The 23,136-nt window shown below is 41.4% G+C and overlaps 1 protein-coding gene across 1 annotated transcript in view; it reads right to left on the reverse strand.

Annotated features, from left to right (window-relative positions):
* XPO1 (exportin 1) overlaps positions 1–23,136 on the reverse strand; it is a 75,521-nt gene that overhangs the window by 5,325 nt on the left and 47,060 nt on the right. Inside the window, exons 12-22 of the mRNA XM_088477203.1 lie at positions 22,915–23,112; positions 20,418–20,556; positions 13,224–13,405; positions 11,793–11,949; positions 11,487–11,650; positions 8,977–9,111; positions 5,524–5,707; positions 5,337–5,443; positions 3,704–3,898; positions 1,446–1,614; positions 833–967 (exon numbers count right to left, since the gene is read on the reverse strand). Of these exons, the coding sequence (XP_088333329.1) occupies positions 833–967; positions 1,446–1,614; positions 3,704–3,898; positions 5,337–5,443; positions 5,524–5,707; positions 8,977–9,111; positions 11,487–11,650; positions 11,793–11,949; positions 13,224–13,405; positions 20,418–20,556; positions 22,915–23,112 (1,765 nt within the window). The remainder of the gene's footprint in view (positions 1–832; positions 968–1,445; positions 1,615–3,703; positions 3,899–5,336; positions 5,444–5,523; positions 5,708–8,976; positions 9,112–11,486; positions 11,651–11,792; positions 11,950–13,223; positions 13,406–20,417; positions 20,557–22,914; positions 23,113–23,136) is intronic.

Raw genomic sequence — 23,136 nt, forward strand, 5'->3', positions numbered from 1 at the left:
AGCTACCCCTGAATAAAATACACTCAATATGTATTTTATTAATGATATATTACCAAGTGTAAAAAATAAATAAAGCATACTGTAGGGCATGCATGTTGGGTGTTACATACAGCCACTTGCCTCTATTGAGAAAGTCGATCATCCCTAAAACATTTTTACAAATTTATATGACTGTGTATAACATAACTTACAAGATCAGGCTGCTTATAGTAGTTTTATGCATGTCAATATTAAAAGAAAAATAGCCAGTGCCACCTGTGCAAATTATAGATATTGAAAATCAAAATTAAATGAGTCTATAATAAAGCTTGGTGGTTTGTAGAGCTTGGCTTTACTTGGGTAACAATGAATTACAGAGTTGGTTTACTCATTTAATACAGTACTCACTAATTTAAAATAAAATTTAATTAAATTAATGGCACATATAGCCAACTTTACTATCTCTTCTGACAAGTCCCACTCCAGGGATTGCAGATTCTACAGTCTGACATAACCACTTCCAGGTCAGTCAACCCCACAAATCTTTGCACAGCTAAGTAATGGTGCATACACACGGTCAGATTTGTCAGATGAACGATTTGACCAAAGATCTGAACGATTTTTGACTGCATTAAAATGAATGGAATCGTCCAAGTCTGACTGCAAACACATCAGATGTCAGAAACGTTATCTGACCATTGGGAAGGCACATCGTTCAGGCATGTCAGATTTTCCTTCAGATATGAATGATTTTTTAAATAGTTATCGTTCAGATCTGAAGAAAAACCTGATCATGTGTATGCACCATAACTCTCTAGCTTCCAATTTAGACAAAATGAACAGAAACACCTACCAGCTGTGTGAGAGGTATCAGTCACTACAGAAAAGATGTGTTGAAGGATGTCACAAAAGTATGTTTGATAAAAACTCTGTGCTGCAGCTTCCTCTTGAGCAACGTTTTGTAATAATGTGTAAAGAATCTGCAATCCTGAAAGACACAGAAATACCGTTCCATGTAAAACTCATCACCGATAGAAGCAGCACACAGTTCCAGGTCAGCAAACTTCAAAAAAGGTAATACATTGGCAATATTGTTTATTTAATAAACAAGACTAAAACACAATGTTGCAAAATATGAATGACAGAACGGTAAGTTGCATTATCAAAGAAGCAAAAATACACACATTTCTCGCCGGCCTAACGTCAGGCAGTAGGATGTTCACAAGGACAGCTATAGCTCTAGCAGTAAGTATACAATAATGAATACTGAAGAAACGTACTCTCCAAACGTACACCAAATGTTCTAAGACTACATTGAGAGAAATTAAATGAATTTTTTACAATAGCCACTTCGAGTTTCCATTCCAGTCTACAGCAAATAGTTTCATAACAGTGGAGCAACACTAAAGTCTACTGACACCACACAAAGCATAAAAGTTTTAATTGCCAACAAAAAAAGCTCTTACCTGTGTCTGCAACATTTCGCATTGTGTGTTTAAAAGCCCAAATGATAGAGTCCAAAACCAGCTTAAACTGTGCAGGAGGTATGGCCAAGAACGCAGGGAAGCAGTGGGAATTTACAGCTTGGAGAAGCAAGAAAAAGTTTGTCCTGTGGTCTGGATACTCTTCAAAGTCCTGGCCAGGAAAATGGTAGATGTATTATATATAGCTATAACGGTTAAAGAGATTTCCTACTAGTATACACATCTTAATTTATTTTTATTACAGACATTGGGTAGAGCCAGAGGAAAAGTCTATCAGACACATAACTGACCTGCACGTTCTACTTCCCACTCAAACCAGGACGCATTATGTAACTGCTTAAAGTACAAACATACATAGATATACACCTACAAATATGTATGTATGTATGCATGTATGTATATGCAGTTTAAGAAAGTCAGTGTAAATGCAACAAACGTTTTAGAAAAACCAAAAGAAAAAAAACTAAAAATATGAAAAGCAGGCCATATTGGGCCATTAAAAACGTTGGTGAAACATTAGAAATAAGGGGCAAGGGGAATACAAGCATTGTGCCACAGGGCATCACCTCCATGTCCAGATGGGCACATTAAAGTTTAATATGGTAAGAAGCTTTTGCTCACTTTCCTCCGCACCCCTGTGCGATGCAATGAAAAAAAATTTGCAACGGCGTTGGTTTCAGAGTGCCTTCATCTAATTGTTACTAAGGTCATTCTGCAGAATATCGCTGGTAACTTATTCACACCCGAAAAGAGGCAAATTCATTTCATTTGAGATTTCAATAGCAGAAACACCATGCAACATGTTGTGCTTCAATAACCAAGGACAGTACTTACAAGTATTTAGAACCAAACACATTGAAGATATAAATCACCTGCACCAGATGGTTCCAACCATGTACTATGTACTTTATTTTATGTTCAGCATTAGATAAAGCATTATTTCTGACATTTTATACTCCTAAATGTGATGTGTATCAATCCTAGCACAGTTTCCCTACAAAAGATACCCGTCCCATCTGTTTGGAGGATTGGTACCATTAGAACATGGCGTTACACGGTTCAAATGAATGGTCAGAAAAAATATATATTTATATTTGTGGTTACATATCAAAATACAATATAGTACATTGCTTCTTCGTTATGTTTAACGTAGTATTAATAAAAGGTTTTAATAATGACATTTATTCAGTCATCAATGCACCACAATGACTTTGACTAGCGTAAGGTATACAAAGGAAATTACAGGGAACATGATGTCAGCAGTGTAATTCACACAGTTCTGAAAAATTTTATATAAAAATTATATATATATATATATATATATATATATATTTATTTATTCATTCCCAGTACGGCACTCTTCACACGATAAAGGGTCCCAGGGGGTTCTTTATCGTATTAAGAGTGCCGTACTGGGATTATCTACCTGTATCGTGATTTATATCAGGCACCTTGCAACATTGTAGCTATTTGGAGGAGTGACAGCCGTCGTTGGTATGTATATATATATATATATATAACCAACATCTGAAAATAAAACCTGTAAGTGGACTAAAGGGACTGGTAATGCTAAATTATTATTACATTAGGAGACAGCTGTCCAGTGTAAACATATACATGGCTAGGACTACAGGTTGCAACCGAGGCACACAATTTACAACACCAGGTTTAATGTTCCGTTAAGCATCTGGGTGATTAAGCCAAAGCATGTATTTGTTTGCAAAAAGAGGATCATTAAGGAATTTGCTCATGTTTGTGAAGTTGCTTCCAGCGGTTAAAATTTATGTTGGGTTAAACATAATGGAGTTATCAATCTGACTCCGTAATCTGGCCACCAGTCAGTACATACAGATCTGCCCAGCTACTTCATTGTCTGTGGCGCTAGACGTACTCCTGAAATCGGAGAGACGCGCATTTATGTCTCCATAGGACATAATTGAGACGTACTCCCGCGATAGCGCCATAGCGTACTGTGGTGCCTTCAGCTTACCAGCAGTATTATGTATGGAGAATTGTGTTGCTAATTGTTACTTGTGCTCTGTTTATATTTTGGTTACTGTATTGTAATGTAATGTTCTGTGTACCCTGTACTGTATGTACAGCGCTTTGGACCACGTGTGGCGCCCTATAAATAAAATGTAGTAATAATAATATCATCCAGTCAGTACAGACATATGAGAGAAAAATTAACTGTGTCTGGTATATATCAAATAAACTATTTATCCGGATTTGTAACATACCTTGTTTATCATGTTTAATGTGCATTCAAAAACAGCATCAAATATTTGAGGTATTTCAGCTGTAATATGGCCTCCAAGCTTGTTTACAATGGTGGCCATTGTGCTAAGTACTTCTGGCTCTCTGGCCGCTGGTACATTTCTCTGGTAATCAATTAGAACGGCATCCAACAAAGGAGGGACAAAGTTCTCGGCAACCTTGAATAAAATATAACATTTTGCTTACATTTTTTTATTTCAAATTAAGTCAGAAAGGATATGAATAATAATAAAATAAAAAAAAAAATACATAACTGTATTACATAAGAGAAAATACAAGATTACATTCAGGATATAGAAAGAACTGTAAGCACCCAGCAAACCATGGGAATATGGATGTTCCTCTAGTCCGGACACCTAAACCAATATTAATTGGGAATGTTTTAGGACCATTATAGGTTTGTGGCCAACTAAGTCTTAGGTGGGGTACACATTGGATTAAAGACAAATTGGAATAACTTTGTACACATCGCATAGTGTGTACACTCATTGCATCTTCACATCTGATGTGCTGCTCGTTCGTTCATGAGCGATGTGGTGCATATCGTGCAGTGTGCGCACTCAACCGGAAGACCACAAAATACATTGGTCCAATCTTTCCTCTGAAGACATCACCTTAGTTGCCAGTGAGCTACACAATGATTGCATAGCGTGTACAGGAGAAAGGATTAATTGGATACAATCATAGTCGGACTGGCCCACAGGTGTACAGGGGAAATCTCTAGTGGGCCCCACTGCCTGAGGGACCCATTCCCTCCTCTAGGGGTCATTTTCCAGTCCAACCACTCAAATTATACATTTTTACTTTACTAGATGATCAGTAACTTGGTGAAGCAGGACCATAGATGAAGTTGGGTGCTTGGTTAACTTCTATGGCAGCTATACGAAGATTAGCCTTCCAACCAATCAAAGTGGGCGGTCCTGACACACCCCTGTCCCAGGGGACATGTTCTTTGCAGGCTATGTCCTCTCTAATGGCTGGCCAAGTCCCTGTGTGGTGTCTGTCCACACCCCTCAAGTATGAGCCCCTACCACTGCTGCCCCCCCCCGTGTGCCCTTCATGCCCCAGTCCGACACTTTATACAATGCTCCGACACGATATATTGTGCCGTCGTTTGTAATACTGCATAGTATGTATGCTCTATATCGTGTGTTCTGGGATGAATGGAAATCGGAATGACCATCGCGTCTTTTGTACTGATGTGTACCCGGGCCTTAAACAACGTAATGTGGAAAGGAGCAACATACATTGGAAACAAAGAATGGGCACTTTCAGAAGACAATTTGGCCCCATACAGTCTTTTAAAACCCCTAAATTATAAGCAGGAAGGTGAAGCAAACGACCTGAATTTGGTTTCGCCGTCATCCCCCCCCAAACAATCAGATTACAGCAGGGGTTCCAAACCACGGTCCTCAAGGCACACTAACAGTCCAGGTTTTAAGGATAGCCATATTGGAGCACAGGTGTCTTAATTAGTACCTCAGTCATTTTGATTTAACCATCTGTGCTGAAGCATGAACATAACTAAAACCTGGACTGGTAGTGTGCCTTGAGGACCGAGGTTGGGAAACACTGGATTAGGGGAAAAGGACTTACCATTTGAGGGTCGTTAGACCTGCTCACCCAACCAGAAATTAATTTTAACGTTTCCTTTTTAACTGTTCTCATACTGCGTATCAGAGGTTGCTTTGTGACCATTTCACCTGAAACAGAGAGAAGAGGATTAAAGCATGTAGTTTGTGCTACAAATGCCGGTCACAGGTAGGAAATGTGCCATGCTTACCATTTGCCTGAATAGCTGCAGAAATATTTTCACTTAGGCACTTGTACACATTTAACATATCCAAGTAAATTCTTCCAAGCTGAATTACAAAGGGATGACCAACAGCTTTACATGCTCTCACATTGGTTTTTAAAATGCTGCCAAGCTGTTTGACGGTTTCTGGATCTTTCAATATATCAACATTCTGTAAAGAACAAAAACAAAATATATAAAAATAAAATAATGAATAGAGTGGTAGCTCAGGACACTATCAGATCACAGACTACATTCGAGAGGGAAGTGTCAATTAAGTGCGCTGTTAATCGCGCCGGGAGGGAACAGCAATATCAACACCAAGGTTTTCTGTATATGAAGGTGGCTTTAGATAATTTATCAAACTACAAAAGTGGCCCATGAATGTTCAGCAGTGGAACACGTTCTTGTTGCTCAGATTTTAATGAAGCCCCGGGGGAGCAGTTAAGCTCAAAGAACTCTGGTCTGGATCCTATGCTTTAGGTCAGACCTTGCCAACTTGTTGCTCGCCAACATACCCTCCTACCAATCAACAGGTAAAGTATGTTGGGACTTGTAGTTTCACAACAATTGGAATGTCACAGATTGGTCAAGCCTGCTTTAGGTGATCTTCTCTTGTGGAGAGTGCAATCACTGCTGTCAGGTGTCAAACAGCAACACCCAAAAGACAATGTTCCGGTTAGGAGCAAGATCAAATTTCTTAACGTCGATGAACCTACCATGATTCTAGAGTTTGTGTTCTCTTGCATGTACCTGAAGCAAGGCTGGAGAACCTTAGTCAAGAGATAGTCCAGGTAAGGACTGATTTTTACTCCTCCATAGACCTCTCAAGGGCAGCAAAGAAAACCACTCACTTTGTAAACAAACACAGAGCAGAGATGTATTCAGACCAAATGGCAGAGCTCAAAACTGGGAACGGTGAGACTCATAATGTAGCGAGTAACAGGATTTTAACTTTTTGACCATTTCACAATTTTCTTCTTCTTTCACTGATTAATTCAGGGGACATGTTTTCTTTGGGTATTCATATTTTGCTTGTGTAGTATTGTTTATTGTTCAAGATGTTTAGTCTTTGGAGTCACCATTTTAATTTAATAATAAATTAGTCTAATGGTGCATACATGCGGTCAGATCTGCCAGATGAATGATATTAACAACGATTTGAACGACTAAACGATTTCAGACAGTATTAAAATGAATGAAATCAAGCTCTGACTGCAAACACAGACCATGTCAGATATCGCTATCGGACATGCAGGAACGCGCATCGCTCTTATCGTTGCAGGCCCACATGTCAGATTTTCTTTCAGATATGAACAATTTTTAACATAGTTAGCGTTCATATCGGACAACAAATCTGACCATGTGTATGCACCATTAGACTTATTTCTCTCATAGAGAGTGCCCTTTTCCTTTCTTTGGGCCAGAATCTATTCGTCCCACTTTGTTGTTTTTTGGACCAGCTAGAAACAGACGCCCTCCCTTCAGTTCTTCTAGCATATCCACAAATGTGTAAAATAGTGAACGGCTTCCCGCATAGCCTGACATGTTGTAAAGGCCCCCTATACACGGCACGATATATGCGCCGATCCGACGGTTCGGCACAATATAGGTGGTATATCGTGCTGTGTATGGGCACGATATCGTACCAGATATCATGCTGCGTGCTCCCGCACGGTCGTAAATCGCATCCCCAGGTCTTCCTGCATGTTCATCTGATCTGGGATGCGATGTACGATCCCATTCAGATGAAGGAGGGGGGAGCCGGCATATCGTGCGGTCTGCGGGGACCGCACAATTGCCGCTGGTGACAGCACGATCAGTCTACCGACGGATCAGCAGTCGTCCTACACTGTGCATTGCACCGTGTATGGGCACCTTTAGACTCCAGTAAGGCTTGTGATGGAAAATTAAAATCTATGATGATTAGGATACGGCAACATGCAGACATCAAAGGGAAAGTCTAGTTCTCCCTGAATACAAACAAATTCTGCTCAAACTCTGATCCAATTTAGCCTCGGTTTAAATTAACAAGGCTTTGGAAAAGACAGTGCAATATACATAGCAGGGTTTGACAAATACCGGTCACCATGGTAACTAAGATTTGAGAAAGCAGAGTGCGCCATGGCTGGAGTACCTGGCATGCACCTCCCTAGTACTCAGCCGTGCCACCCTACTCACTACTTCCATCTGGTAGTTGAGCCTGTCCACCTGCTCCCAGAGCCCAAAGTTCTCAGGTCAATTACAAAACGGGAGAGAGTAGCTCTGCCACACCAGTCTGCCCATCCTCCAGCTGCCTCCCGACTCTGCTACGGCCACTTCCAACCTCCTCTCTGCTTGCAGTCCCCTCCTGGAGACACCTGCAGGTAAAAGGCCAGCCACAATGACAACAGACACTCATTCCTATATGTGCCCAGTGTCCGGTCTACTATCTCCGCTATTCTGAATACATAACCACTGGTTCTTTGTTCTACTGTATAGGTTTTGCAAGGTGATTGCATAAAGCTGTGCACTGTACGTCTGTATAAGAATAATTGGACAGATTATTACTGGCCACACAGACTACGTATAAAAAGGTCACAAAAACTTATATGAATATCTCTGGAAGGAGAACCTTTGTCAGCGTTCTATTGGTCTAGCACAGTTGCTATGTGTATTAATAATGCTAAGAATTGGGCGCGGCCCACTGCATGGCATACCATAAATTGGGCACAAGAGATAGGAATGTGGCTAGGTCTGATAGTCATTAAAGTGGCAAGGGTGGCTTTCTCTCTAATTCTAATGGATAGTGGTGGCATTGGACAAGAGGGCATCCACCTTGGCGAGGGGATTCCTCTTTAAAACATATCCTAAGTAGAGGATTAAGGCTCTGCAACCTGCATGACATGGAAACAGTGTGTAAGCATTTCTTGCAGCAAAGCGTCCGAAAGTTTATAAAAGTGCATCCTATCAGAGACAGCTTACTGCCGAAGCACAATATTCCTGCAGGAACACAAGTTTCTGGTAGAGTTAAGTGTAAAACTCCAGGCTCCAAGGAGGATGAAAAAAATTGGCTATACTCAATGAGATAGAGAGACATAAATATATTTTAGATCGAAGATACTAAAGCAGATTTAAAGATTTAGCATTAGCATACAAGTCAATATAAAGAAAAATGCATTCAGAAGATAACATTTGCAATAATGGATGCTGGTATAATGATTACTCCGCTAATTAAAACGAAGTATCAATGATAAAGCCCCACAGACCACTGCCACCCTGTGGCCAAAACCTAAAAAAAGTCACTGTATATATATATAGCAATCTAATAATAAAAAAAACACAACAAAATCTATTTTCTTCCAAATAAACACGTTACATCATTTAGCTTTGGTAAGCATATTCACATGTAAGGGTAAAATAAGCACAGTTACCTAAAGTAATTGTTGCAGCATTACCTACCTTAGTGGCTTGCTGAATAATACTGTCCCAAACTTGATTAGGAAGCAACATATATTTCTCTATCAAATGTTCTTGTACAGGTTGATCTGTCTGTGCTCCAATCATATACCCAACAGCTTCATAGAATGTGTGAACCTATAACATTTTAAAAACAGATACAAGGTAGGTATATGCATTTTTATATTATTCGTGAAATAAAATTGGAAAATAATTTAGTACTTCTCCTGAATCCTTTACGCTCATTAATATGGGGGGACCTGGGTGCACTCCCTCACGCTGCTTATTTTTTTGTTCTGGTTGTTTCCCACTTTGGTGGTGGTCCCGTTCAGACTGTGGTTTCTTTTCCCTTGTTTATACTGTGCAAATTGGCTTATTAGGTCAAATAAACTGACTTGTAAAGTGCCAGTTGGGGTTTAGAGGAGAGAGAGTTTAGGTTTAAACTTTAAAATGTGCACATCCTCCTCAACCCACTTGTGGCCAGAATTCCAATGTCACCCATGGAATCGGGGAGAAGGAACAAATGTAACTACAAAAATCCTTATTTTTCCAACTAGCAACTAGTCTGCTGGCCAGCCCCTTATGTAGTAAATCATAGAAGACCAAGACACTGTTGGACCGTACACCTCTTCAATGCAACGATAACATGAAAGGACAAAATAAAAAAAAAAAAAAATAAAAAAAAAGCCCTCTCGAATCAAACAACTTAAGGCCATGTCTGGAAGTACAATCCATGTGTTTAAATGGAACCTAGAAACCACCTCTGGAGGCATGTATGGAGGCTGTCACGCAGCACTGTGAAGAACACCTGAACCTCCAGGTCTTCCGAGAGCTAACTGAACTTGCCCTTCAAGAAACAAGTGGATCATTCCACATCAGATCACCCAAAAAAAAGTGAAATGTCCATCACCCCATCTCAGATTGTGATTTTTTTTTAGTTTATGAGAGGATGTAAAAAAGCTATTTCTGCGTAATAACTTGACTGTCTTCGAAATATTGATTTTCCAATGTATTCAACTGTTTACTATTCGCGGATTTATTCCAGTTTATTTGAAGTATCATGGGTATTTATTAAGAAACGTGGACCCCCCCCCTAAGGTAACATTTCCTCCCGAATCCAAAACAAAATTACTTTATCTGCCTTAAGTTTCCAGTTACAACAAAAAGGAGAGCTTTTGGAACAGAATTAAAAATGCTAGGTTAAATCAACATTTGATCTCCCAATTTTTTTACGTGATTAACAAAAAAGGTATACATTACAGGTCGAGTCTCCAATATCCAAAATGCATGGACCAGTATTTTGGAGGTCTAAACACAGAATGCATTTGTATCATATACATCTTGTACACATATAGCCTGTAGGGAATTTTATACAATATTTTTACAATTTTATGCATTTAACAGTTTGTGTACATTTAACCATCAGAAAGCAAAAATGTCACTATCTTTGTAGCATAAAAAAAAAAAAAAACTATTTCGGAATATTTGGATATGGCAGACTCAACCTGTAATACGACTACGGGTGTACCGCATACATAATTTACACAAGAATCCAAGCTGTTAAAAACCATAGCAAAAAAAGTGAACAAAACTGAGGCAATGGGATAATCCACCTATACAGAAATTGAATCGGTTTCGGAACGGGATTCCTTTTCTAAACCGAAACTTCCCAGAGAAAGAGACAAGACAAAAGATAGTTAATCATGGCAGCTGCTTTTCCAAAGGGCACATTTGGTAGTCTTTTAAATATTGACTGCCATATTACCATCTGCTCAAAAACCACTGGATTACATAGATGGGACCACTTTGCAGATGAAGAAAAATAACTTTTGATTCTGAGAACTAAAGTTTCAAATACAGTAACCAGTGATTCTGGAACCTCAGTCTGCTACCATCATGAAACGGTACTGCTGTTAAACTATGAAGAATTTCAGAACACATTCTGTAATCCTTTCTTATTTTACAAAAAAAGGAGCCAGAAAAAAAAAAACTTAAGAGCGGGGGCACTGAAGTGGGCCGAACAACATGGCGAGTAAACTTCACGCTGTTAAGCCAGGACAGAAATGTTGCCCAAAATGCAGAACTCAACTGTCACACTGTAAAGAACAGACAGATATGCCAACAGAAGAAGTTGAATATATTGTTAATTTTTTTATTTTTATGGATCAGCATATTATCCATAGAGGCACAACTGCAACCCTAATAAATATCCTTTCAAATCTCTCTTGTTAAATGCTGAAGTATTTAAGAAGAAATTTGCAGTCAATTAATTCCTAAACGCACAAACTTTAAAGTCTTGCTGGAGACCTTTAAGAGTCTAGAACTACATTTGTCAAAATAAAAAACTATTTGCCACATCCTGTGCATATTCATGTTTTCACCAGGGACATTTTTTTTGCAGACTACTTTATTACTAGGCTTATGATTAGGAAGTTTAACTCAAAAAGAACGGAAACATTCTTAAAATCAAGAAGTGCACCAAAGTCACGTTCCACAATAAAGCTTAGTCTTACCTGTTGCGGTTGGAGATCACATATAATAGTATTGATATTGTTTAAGATTTCGTCGATGAAAGGCATTACTTCTCCTACTTGCACTTGAACAAAATGCCTGCGACATTTTTGAGCAATCTTAATAAAGGTGTCACATGCCATGTCCTGCACTCCATCATGGGTCTCTGAAATGAATCGTGCAGCTTTATCATCTACTTTAAGAAAATGTAAAACTTACAAAAGTTCATAGTTGAAACTAAATAGAAAAAAAAAAAAAAAAAAGAACACAGGACAACGTGCAATGTTTCCATAAGATAATCAACGTACCATGCATGAATTCAAACAGCTTGTTGACAACGGTCTTCAAAAATTTCCAATGGGCTCTCAAAAACCTTGGATATTGGCCCACAATATACATTATATTAGATGCAATAATGGCTTTATTGTCCTTTCCACGCTTCTGCTCACAAAGCCCGAGCAGGTCCTGAAATAAAGACACAGAATTTGACAGGCTTCCCCTAATGTGATTCATTAACAGATGATTGTTTTGATTGCTACAATAGGTAGACTGTAAAAACATTCAGAATGGGATTCACAAAAAATAATGACGCATAAGTCCTCAAACCAAAATTATTTTTTCCTCCTTAATCAAATCTGAACCAAGCCTACAGCAAATAGGGGTGATCTCCAAACTAGGGGCCCTATGTATTTATAATCACAGAATTGCTGCAATTATTAAGGATACGTAGCGCGGTGGATAATTTCATTCTGTATGAAAATATATGTACAAAAAGGAAACTCGCAGAGACAGCGGTTGCTGTAACCACTATTCCCTGAGTTATATCTCCGGAATAATGTACAAGTCTTTTGTGAAAGACTTGTACAATATGCCAGGGCATCACAGACAGTGTAATGGTTAGCATTACTACCTCACAACAGTAAGGTTGTGGGTTCTATTCCCACTACAGCCCTAACTGTGTGGAGTTTGTATATTCTCCCTGTGCTTGCGTGGGTTTCCTCCGGGTTCTCCGGTTTTCCTCCCACACTCCAAAAATATACTGGCAGGTTAATTGGCCCCCAACAAAAATTAACCCTAGTGTGTATGTGTGTGGGCATGTGGTAGGGAATATAGATTGTAAGCTCCACTGGGGTAGGGACATGTGAATGGCCAAATATTCCGAAGCGCTTTTACAGTGAATATAGGTTATAAATAACTGGTAATAAAAAAAGACTTCTCTCGGCACTGCACATGTGCACATTTGTCAGTTTCCACCGCCGGCCGGATGCTGAAGAGAGATCGGTAAGCCTGCATAAGCTTAAAGCAGTTTCACCATCTTAAGATGGTGTAAACTAACAGGGCCAAACTGTGAAAAGCTTCACTTTTTGGAGCTTGGTACAAAGGGCTCAGATCGTAGTCCCCATTGATAATAGAATCTGTAGTGCTAATTAGAATGCTGCTGGAGATTTCTGTGATGTCTCCTGCATTGTGCTATTAGTACATAGCAACAGTTCATAAAATTGTGAAAAATTGCAGTTTCTACATAATTATATATGAAAAAAAAAGCTTGATAAATAAATCAGTGCTGGAGAATTCAGTCCATCTTTAGCACCATTCTTGCCTGAATGAAATAGTCGTCAAGTATGCAAACTGCTGCATGTATGGCTTGCAGTGTGCTTTGCATACATTCAGGCGTAAACCCAGTGTCATTTCAGATGAAAGGATGATGAAAATGATTGAGAGTAGTAACAAGCCCTTACCTTTATAACTGTAACCAGAAACCTCTTTTCATCCTCTTCGTGCATGGCTCCACTAATAGACCCAATAGCCCAACACAAGGTATTCAGATTTTTCCATGACCATTCTGTCCCATTAACTTGGTTGTGAAGTTTCTCTGTCATAATTCTTTCTGTGTCTGCATAATCCAGATGAGTAAGGTATACTGGAAGAAAACATTTTACATTAACAAAGAGGTCAAAGATTAGCAGCACATAATTTACATATTAAGACTTTAAATTGGGCAAAATTAATAAAATTAGACTTAATTGAGGTTGGGTTTCAATAGTTTGAGCAATAGCAATACATGTAATATCTAATCATTTCTCTTTGGTTATGATGTTAGAATGGTGCACTCTCAAATTACGGTCAATAGTGATTGTTGACACACTAAAGTGTAAAATGTGTCCAGAGTCCTCCAGTATATTCAGAGAAAAAGTTTTTAACACGGATATAAAGTAGCCTGTATTTTCTGGCATCCTCTTAGCAGACACTGGAACCTTATGGATTTCCTAATACAGGTTCAAGTAGGTACACTCAGAGCTTAACGTTTTGGCTACGAAAAGAAAAGAATCCGTAAAAACTGTACACGTGTAGAAAGAGGACCAGGGGGTTTGCCCAGCACAGCTGTTCAGCCGAGATGGACTTGCACCGCCCAGGAAGCACCAACAGACCTGGTAGAATGCGCGCTCTGGAACAGGAAAGTTAATCTGCCCTAAAGTAATCCTACTTAATTACTTAAGAAATCCATCTAGCTATATATGTGATTTGAAGCATCCAACCTCTTTTTTGGTCACCATATAGTCATCCATATTCAAAATTCTGGAGTCCCTAACAGCCAACTAAAGAAAGCAGTAGACAGATCACAATCTAAAATCAGTATCATAATATCTTGGATTTAAATGGAACTTAAAGACCATTTGAGAGTCTTGTCCGTAGAATAGCCCTGTCTCATGAAAAATTAAATATGGACAGCCACAAGACAGAGCCCCTAAGCTCTGATACTCTCCTTGCTGTAGAGACCGCCAAAATAATAAAAAAAATTAACAGACTTTAGTCGGCACAGGAAGGCCCTTCTGCGTGTAAGCCTGTGAGATAGTGATGTGAATCCATCTGGCCAGTGTTTATTAGCTCGCCATCCCTTCTTGTGGAATCCATACAAGAGAAAGAGGGAGTCTGATTTCCAGATGGAAGCAGTACGGTTCACGTAGATCTTTAGAGCACGGACCACATCCAAAGAGGTCTCACCTGCCGAGAAGTCTGGTGAATTAAAGGCCGGAACCACAATCTCCTTATTCGGGTGGAAGCGAGAAACCACCTTGGGAAGGAAGCCTGAGAGTGTTTGAATAAAAACCCTGTCCTGAGGAAATATCACAAAGGGGAAGGATATGAAAGCGCCCCTAAATCAGATACCCTACGCGCAGATGCTATAGTCAAAAGAGTCTTCGCAGTGAGCCATTTGACATACACTGATTCCAGGGGTTAGAATGGAGGCTCCTGAAGTGCTTGGAGCACTACTGACAAATCCCATGGAGCCACAGGAAGGACAAAGGGAGGTTGTATTCGTAAAACACCCTGCATTAAAGGTATGAACATCCGGTATAGGAGCAATTCTGCGCTGAACCCAGATCGACAAAGCAGAGACCGGCACTTTCAGATGATAAGCAGAGGCGTAGATCCAATCCAGCTTGAAGAAAGGCAAGAATTCTAGAAACCTTAAAGACCTGAGGGTCATAGTTTCTTGAAGCACACCATTGGAAATACAGTATGTATGCCATATTCTGTGGTAAATCTGGCTGAGGCTGGTTTATGTGCCTTTAGCAGGGTCTGCACCAAAGAGCTGGAAAAACCCTTAGCAGTTAGGAGGGATGTCTCAAGAGCCAAGACATTAAAGACAGACCAGTACCAGTAATGTCTGGGCCAGGTCGGAGCTATTAACATGACTGTGGCCTCTTTGTTGACTGACTGAGTACCCCCTTGATGATTGAGGTAGGCCACAGCCATGGGGATGTCGGGCTGTACTTGTACTGGCCTGTTTTCAAAATATTCTGAGCCAGAGGGAGAGCTCTGTAGATGGCTCGAAGTTCCAGGATGTTGATTGGAAACACTGCCTCGATTGGGGACCATCGGCCCTGGAAGAAGTGCTGGCTGGTTACTGCGCCCCACCCTCGGAGGCTTGCGTCCTTCGTGAGGAGTGCCCTGCCCGGGATCCAACAGGGTCGACCTTGGTTCAAATGGAAAGTCTGTAGCCACCAAGAGAGGGCAGGCAAACCTCTAAAGGGGAAGGGAGGGGGGGGGGGGGGCTCACAGTCTGGGATTTGAGCAGATGGGGCAGCCCGTTCCACCTAGAGAGGATCAAGTGTTGAGAGGGCCTGGAGTGAAACTGGGTGAAATCCACCATGTCGAAGGTGGACACCATTGATACCAAGGCCTGCATTGCAGAGTAAATCGGCACTCTGCAATTGTGAAGCAGTCTGCGTAGTGTGTGCTGTAGTGCTGAAATCTTGTCAGCCGTTAGAAAGATCATCTGAACTCTAGAGTCCGGGATGGCTCCCAAATGTACCATCCTTTGAGAGGGTGTCAGGGAAGACTTACCAGTTGATCAGCCAACCGTGCATTTGTAGAAAGGTAATGGTTATCTGCAGATCGTGGTGAAGAGTGTCTGGGGAACTTGCCAAGAGAAATATGGGAGCAGTCTGATCCCTTGACGACGAAGAAGAGATGCCGCGATAATTGCCATGATCTTGGTAAATACCCGAGGGGCAGTTGAGAGGCCAAAAGGGCAGAGCCTGGAATTGGTAATGTTGCTGCAGTGAAGCAAACCAGAGATATTGTTGATGAGAAGGCGCTATAGGTACATGTAGGTAAGCGTCCTGAATGTCTAGGCTCCATAGCTTGGATAATAGAACGGAGGGTTTTCATACGAAACCTGGGCACCCTGATAAACCTGTTCAGAGACTTGAGGTTGAGAATAGGCCGATGAGACCCATTGGGCTTCTAAACTAAGAAAAAGGTAGCATAGCTGCCCTTGGCCTGTTGTGAGGAGGGGACCCGAATTAGTACTCCTGAATTCAGTAAGGACTGAATGGCTTTTTCGAGCAGCAGAGCCTTGGTTGAGTCCGATGGAGGTCAAGTGCAAAAGAACTGTTGTGGGGAGTCACCTCAGGAAGGAGTGCACGTATCCGTGAGAGACCACTTCCGTTACCCAGGCATCTGACGTGGTGTGATGCCAAACTTGGGCGAATGGAAGAATTCGGCAATCCCACCCAGGGAGCCCCCAGGGAGAGGCCCACCCAGTCAGACCGCAGGCTTGTCCTCAGACTTGGTAGGTGGACGTTTAGTAGCCCAGGCTTGTTTGGCACTAGGCTTGGAGGCCTTGCCTGATGTCGGATGCCGTGGAAAGGACTGACTCCTGGCTTTGCCTTAAGGGTGAAAGGACCGAAAGGATGACGTCTGCGGCATTTTATTATATGCAGAGGGCAGGAACGCCATATTGTTAGTCGCCAAAGTAGTCACAATTTTATCCAAATCTGGACCGAATAGGAGGTCTCCTGCATAAGGCAGAGACTCTACAGCCCACTTTGATTCTGAATCGGCTTTCCAGGAACATAGCCAAAGAATACGGCGGGCTACTAGTGAAGTGGAAGATATCCTGGAGGCCAGGAGAGACTTATCCATAGCTGCTTCACTTAAATAGGAGGCTGCACCTCTAATGTGAGAGATGTAGGACAGCTGTTCCCTCGAAGCATCATGGGGAAAAGTCTCTCCTAGTGCCTCTGCCCAACTCTCAATGGCTTTTGCCACCCAGGCCGTAGCTCTAGCAGGACGAGTAATAGCTCCTGTAAGAGTATATAGATTTATGACAAGCCTCTATAAGTCCATCTCCTTCAAGGAGATTGCAGTACGAATGGGAAAGGTGTCATTTGGGAGAACTTCCCATTTAGTACAAATCAGTAGGTGGAAGCAGGTAAAAGGAACTGAACAGTTTTGGAATTTGAAACCTTTTACCGGGCATATTTCAAGCTTCACTCATGTAAGCAGATAGCTGGTCAGAGTGAAGAAACTCTTGTAAAACAACCTTTTGAGACTTAAAAACTGCATGTTTTTCTTAGAGGATGAACCCGCTCCTTCTATTTATAGAATAGTTTTAACAGCTCTCACAAGAGCAGGTATATTTAGTTTAGAGAGTGGTTCCTCTTCTCCTGAGATGGAGTCAGAGTGAGCGATCTGAGTCTTCTGCCTCCCCAGATGATATCTCAGAATCAGATAACTGTGTGGATTGGGAAGATATAGTACGTTTAATAGGTAAAGGTTTATCTTTTTGCAGCATTTGCTGAAAAACCATAGAGCAGTGGTTTTCAAACTCAGCCCTCAGGACCCCACACAGGTCACATTTTGCATGTCACCCAGACAGGTGCACTCATTACTCACTAACACACTTTAAAAGTTCCACAGGTGGAGCTAATTATTTCACTTTTGATTCTGTGAAGAGACCTGGAAAACATGCACTGTGTGGGGTCCTGAGGACAGAGTTTGAGAACCTGTGCAATAGAGGTATTAGCCAAACTCTGTACTGAGGTAGATAGTACATCTATCCATGGGAGAGGTAAAGAATTTGCAGGGGGTACCTGTTGTGGCCATCCCATAGGGGGAAGCTACCACAGGGACTGCTACTTGGCCCAAAAATTTCGCCAGCATTTGTGAAAAGGCAGATCAGGGTGGGTCCTGAGGGAGAGATGCCAGGGCTGATGGACCTGGGGCTGCATAACAATACATACCCAAACCATCCTGAATGAGGTCCTCTGTGGCTAAGCCCACAGAGCAGGACTTACAAGATATCAGAGTAGGAGGAGCAGCATCAGGCTGCTTGTTATTCTTTCCTCTGCCAGACAGTTACAAGAATAATACACAGTATGATACAGTGCAATGAACACCTTGCAATATGTGTAATATGGCACAATTGTAGTGTGCAACCACTATATATGACACAGTGCAGTGTGCAACCGCACTATATAGTACGCGATTGTATCTGACATCTGCTATTTAAGTGTTAGAACTATGAACCCCCAATTCCTTAGTATGTCAGGGTATAGTAGAAAAAAGGGACAGGTATAAACTGACAGTATAGAAAATAGAGATTAGCGCTAGCACAAGTCACATACAGAAAAAAACATTACATGTCTGCAATGGGCACTAAAATCAACTACACAGACCACAGTGGCTGGTAGGATATACTGCTGTATAACCTGGCCCATGGGATAGGTATACAGGGAGACTGGACCAAGCGCCTCCCGGAAACCTGCTTGCCTAAAATGTCTGCCGCGCATCTGTGGGGGTGTAGGGTGAGGGAGGAGCAGCACAGGGAACACCGACCGCAGTGGAAAGGCGCACTGAACTGGGGGATGGGCTGCAGGGAGAGCACCTAATCCTCTGGCTGAAGATAAACGGGTCCCCTGGCCTTTATAATATGCCTCTGCGCCAGTACAGTTATGCCCCATAGTCTAGTGGGCATCAGCGGCTACTGTGTCTCCTGAGACTGGAGGCAAGAATGCATGAAGACGCGGGCTCCGCCTTACCTGTCCCCTGGATTCCGGGCTCAGTCTAGATAGCCCCCCTCGGAGCCCCACTGGGAGTACCTAGCACAGGCTTGGTGTCACGGCTCCACGGACGGGTGATGGGGCAGCAGCACAGACGTCCGGAGGACAGTCTGGTGCTGCTCGCCCGTTAAGTAAAAAATAATTAGTAAATTAAATCATAAAATTAAAGCTTGGGCTGCTTAATGCAGCTTTCCGTTATAATGGTGGTCCAGCTCGTGCCGGACACCAACAAAACTGACATGCCCTCAGGCTGTGGGCGGGATATAGGGGGAAGGACCGGGGCATCCTGGGATTGAAAAGCTTTGCTGTTCGGTCATCCAGGTCCCACCTACACCCCCAATGTCTCCCTGTTGAGCCCTATGGACCCTGAGGAAGACATAGCCTATGCCAGGGGTGGCCAAAACATTGATCGCGATCTTATCTCTCCCATAGTGCTGAGCAGGAGGACAGCGGCAGGCGCAGAAGCGGGGCTTCAGGTAAATCTAGTGTTTGTGTTGTGTGTGTGTGTGTGTGTGTGTCTCTTTAGGTGTAAGGGGCACTGCTACTGGGGGTACTATTTCAGGGGGCACTACTACAGTGGACATTATTTGTATAAGGGGCACTACTGAGTCGTAATGTGAATAAAGGACACAATGTGGTGTAATGTGAATCAGGGGCACTATGTGCAGTGTAATGTGAATAAGATTGTGCTACTGTATGGTGTCATTTGAATTGGGAATACTATGAATTTGGCAAGACAGACATCTAAACATCTGCTTCTGGATTCAGTGTCAATTTAGTAAACAACCAGCAGTTTAAGTTCCAGCTGGAGCCAATCCGGCACCAACACTCAAAGAAATACATAGAAATAGTATTAAAGAAAAGTGCAATCACTGGTGCAGAAACTTATACAGTGTAACTTGGATTGTGAAATCAGTGTGGTATCATTCCCACTGCAATGTAACATGCATGCTAATAGTCTGCTAAACCTGGTCTCTATCAGCGCTTTAGTACTCATCAATGCAAGAGCACTGGGTCATATATACCCGAGGAATAACATTTAGTAGAGAGCTGCTTAATGCACATCACAGACTTCCTGAGTGACAGCATCAGGTGTTATGAAAACCAGTACTGGTCACGCATGGTAAAAATGTCCCTTCTCGGCTCCACTGCCGGCTTAACTTAGCACAGCATCCCAAGAATTGGGATGTATGGTGGGAAGTGAGGGAAGATCTTTCATTACTAGTTCAGCAATTCAAAGAAAGGCACCTGAATTTGCACACCCAGCTACAAAGCATTCAAGATTGCTCTCTGCTCCCCACATTGCAAACTTACAAAAATATTTAAAAAGGAACAAAAAAAAAATAAATATATATATAAAGTTTCACTTTAATTACAGTTAGCACGGGAGCATATTACTAAAATGCAAGTCCAATATCCTGGATTTTATAAAAAACATTTACTGAAATGACTAGTGTATATGGTTAGCACGTTTGTAAAAGGTGTCCTGCCAAAAACAAAAAACCACCAACATTCAGTAATGCTCCTGCGTAAAATGTGCATGGCAAAAACACAACCACTAAAAAGGAGAAAGATAGTTACCCAGCGTTTCCCTCATGTTCTTATACAGATTAATAGAATCTGTGTCCTTCATGAATTCTCGAACTACTTCACCCTGATCATTCTCCACAACTAGAACTTCCTCTGGTTTAGCCATTCGACTAACCATCAACAAGCGCACCTGCAGAGAAGGAATGATCAACAGTTACTTAAGGAAACTAATTACAGAGGGTTGTGTGAAGAAACCATCCATTTTAAGACAATCCCTATTACTACTGGCCTGGATACTGCGCGTCAGACTTCACATCTTGACTTTAGCAAGTGCACACAATATACAGTAGTTACCCAGCATGGTGGTGTATGAATAATTATAAAGGCAAGTGTAAATTGGATGTTTATTCAAACATTAACTGTAGGGTTTCAGGTGCTCTGAACATTGTTTCCAAGACATGTTGTATACTTTTTTACTGTAATAAACAAATAGTTGATTGTAATAAAAGTAATGCTTAGGGTGGCATTCAATTGTTTTGCGTGCCTGATCTCCCGTCTAAAGTGACAGGAGATCACAGGGCGCTATTCAATTGGTGCCGATTATCGCACCCATAGGGGTCGTGTTTAGCCGCGTAAAACAGCTACACCCAAAGTGATGGGCGCAATCACGAAAAGTGCCGATGGGCGCCCAAACGGGTCACTTTTCGAACACATTTCAGTTCACACCCATCTGGGGCTACCAGCTGAAATGCCAAAGCCAGCAGCTGATCACGCCCGACAGGAGCAACAATTGAATAGCTCCGTCGAGCGCAAAGGGGGGCTGAAACAATTGAATTCCGTCCTTAGATTGCAAACCAACTACACAAGTATACAGCTCTTGTGGTGGGAAAGGCAGCTACATCTACAGAAGAGTAATGAAAACCATTCAGTGAAGATTAAAAGACTTCACAATTTCACAGGAATTACTATGGCAATGGCAGAATAGTTAGGGGTTTGCGTACAATGTAGAGAAAAGATTTTCTCTACGTTATCTGCTTTCATACATAAGATTGATGTAAATGTCAAATAGTGTTATGCTAGTGCATTTGAAAACCTACCACCTCTTCTTACATGAAAACCTCTCTCCAAAACTGCTTATTGTGGCGATCCTATTTTTGAATATGTAATAAGTGGTAGAGGTGGTGAAAATAAATTTGAGTTAATTCCTATGAGCAGGTGATAAGTTGTGCAAAACCACTATTATGGGCTAAAAATGTGAGGACTTGGGGCAGAAGCACTGGGACATCCTTCTTGACTAATTAGGCATTTTTATTAGTTTCATTTGGCTAATAATTCCATTTTTGGGGTGAAAAAAAAAAAAAAAAAGTGTTGGAAAATGGGTTTAAAGTAGTGTAACATGTATTTGTGGGGATGTATGGATGGGACAAGTGTTTTAAACATTGCAGGTTCAAGGGACGTATTTTTAAAAATGCCATCTAAAGACACAAAATATACTTACACGAATTTTAATGTACCCCTAACTTAACTACAGCATTTATTTTGGCCAAAATTTTGTTTTCTATATTTTTTTTCACTGTAAAGAGAAAAATGCACATAACCATTGATCACAATTTAAGAACCCCAAACCCTTGGATTATGGCCACTGACTTCTATACCATTACAGCACCCATTTAATGCAGATTTTCTAGTTTTCAAGATTAAAAAAAATGGAGGGCCTTGTTGGGGACCATACTACTGTACACATTGCACACATTTAAATTAAGATGGTGAAGAAATCAAAAAAGGAAATACATCATTTTTGAGTGCAGATTGTTATGAAAACATGTGTAGGAACCATCGATTTTGGAAAGGTGCATTATTGCCAAAGTAAAGAACCACAAAACAGATCAAACATGATTGTTCACTTTACTGAAATCTCAATTTGGTTACATTTTATTCAATGTGTTAGCAGGGAAAAATTAAACACTTATCTAAAAATGAGTCTCCTGAAACAACAACAAAAAAAAGGAAGTACATTGGCCGCGATTACGATTCAATGCAATGCTGAAAAGCCCCGGGAGGGAGCTCCCGGGGCTATTCAATTTGGTACGCTGTTAAGTCGGAGATTGCCGGTTCACGCAACTTAACCTGGGCGTTTAGTTGCGATAACCAGCATTCACCAACTAAAGTGCTGACCGTGAGGCTGTTAGCGCCGCGCTAAGCCAGCAAACAGCCACACCGCCGGCACTTTTCTTATATTTCTCCTCGCACCCCCAGGAGGGTGCAAAAAGAAATCCTTTGAATCAGGCCAAACATCACGTTGATTGGGAGCTCCCTCCCAGGGCTATTCATCATCGCTTTGAATCGCGGCCATAGACTAATGTTGATGTTGGATATGACAAGTGCACACGCAGCTCTTAGGGCTCAGCACAGGTGAAAACCCTCAGCAACAGAGGATTAATGCTTAGGCCAAAATCAAAGAAAAAAAAAAAAAAAAAAGGACGACACACACACAAGCTGATATTTGCACCCATATGGGGTAAATGAAAACCAGTAGGAAAAAAAATACCTTTGACAAAACTGGTAAGTACAGCTGTCTTCTAGGTGGAACATCAAAATGTTGACTGCCAGAGAGCAGTGGTGATGTCGATGTTGAGAATGGACTCTCTCTATACAACTCTGCTGCTAGATGGTTCCAATACTCAAGGCAAATTTTGAAGATTTCTGTTTCTTCTACTTCAGACACCAGCAGCATGTAGTGCAGAGCCTGGGGAGGAGGGGGGAAAAAAAA

The sequence above is a fragment of the Taudactylus pleione genome, unplaced genomic scaffold (assembly GCF_031769625.1).
Source record: "Taudactylus pleione unplaced genomic scaffold, aTauple2 ptg000201l, whole genome shotgun sequence".
NCBI classification, from domain to species: Eukaryota; Metazoa; Chordata; class Amphibia; order Anura; family Myobatrachidae; genus Taudactylus; species Taudactylus pleione.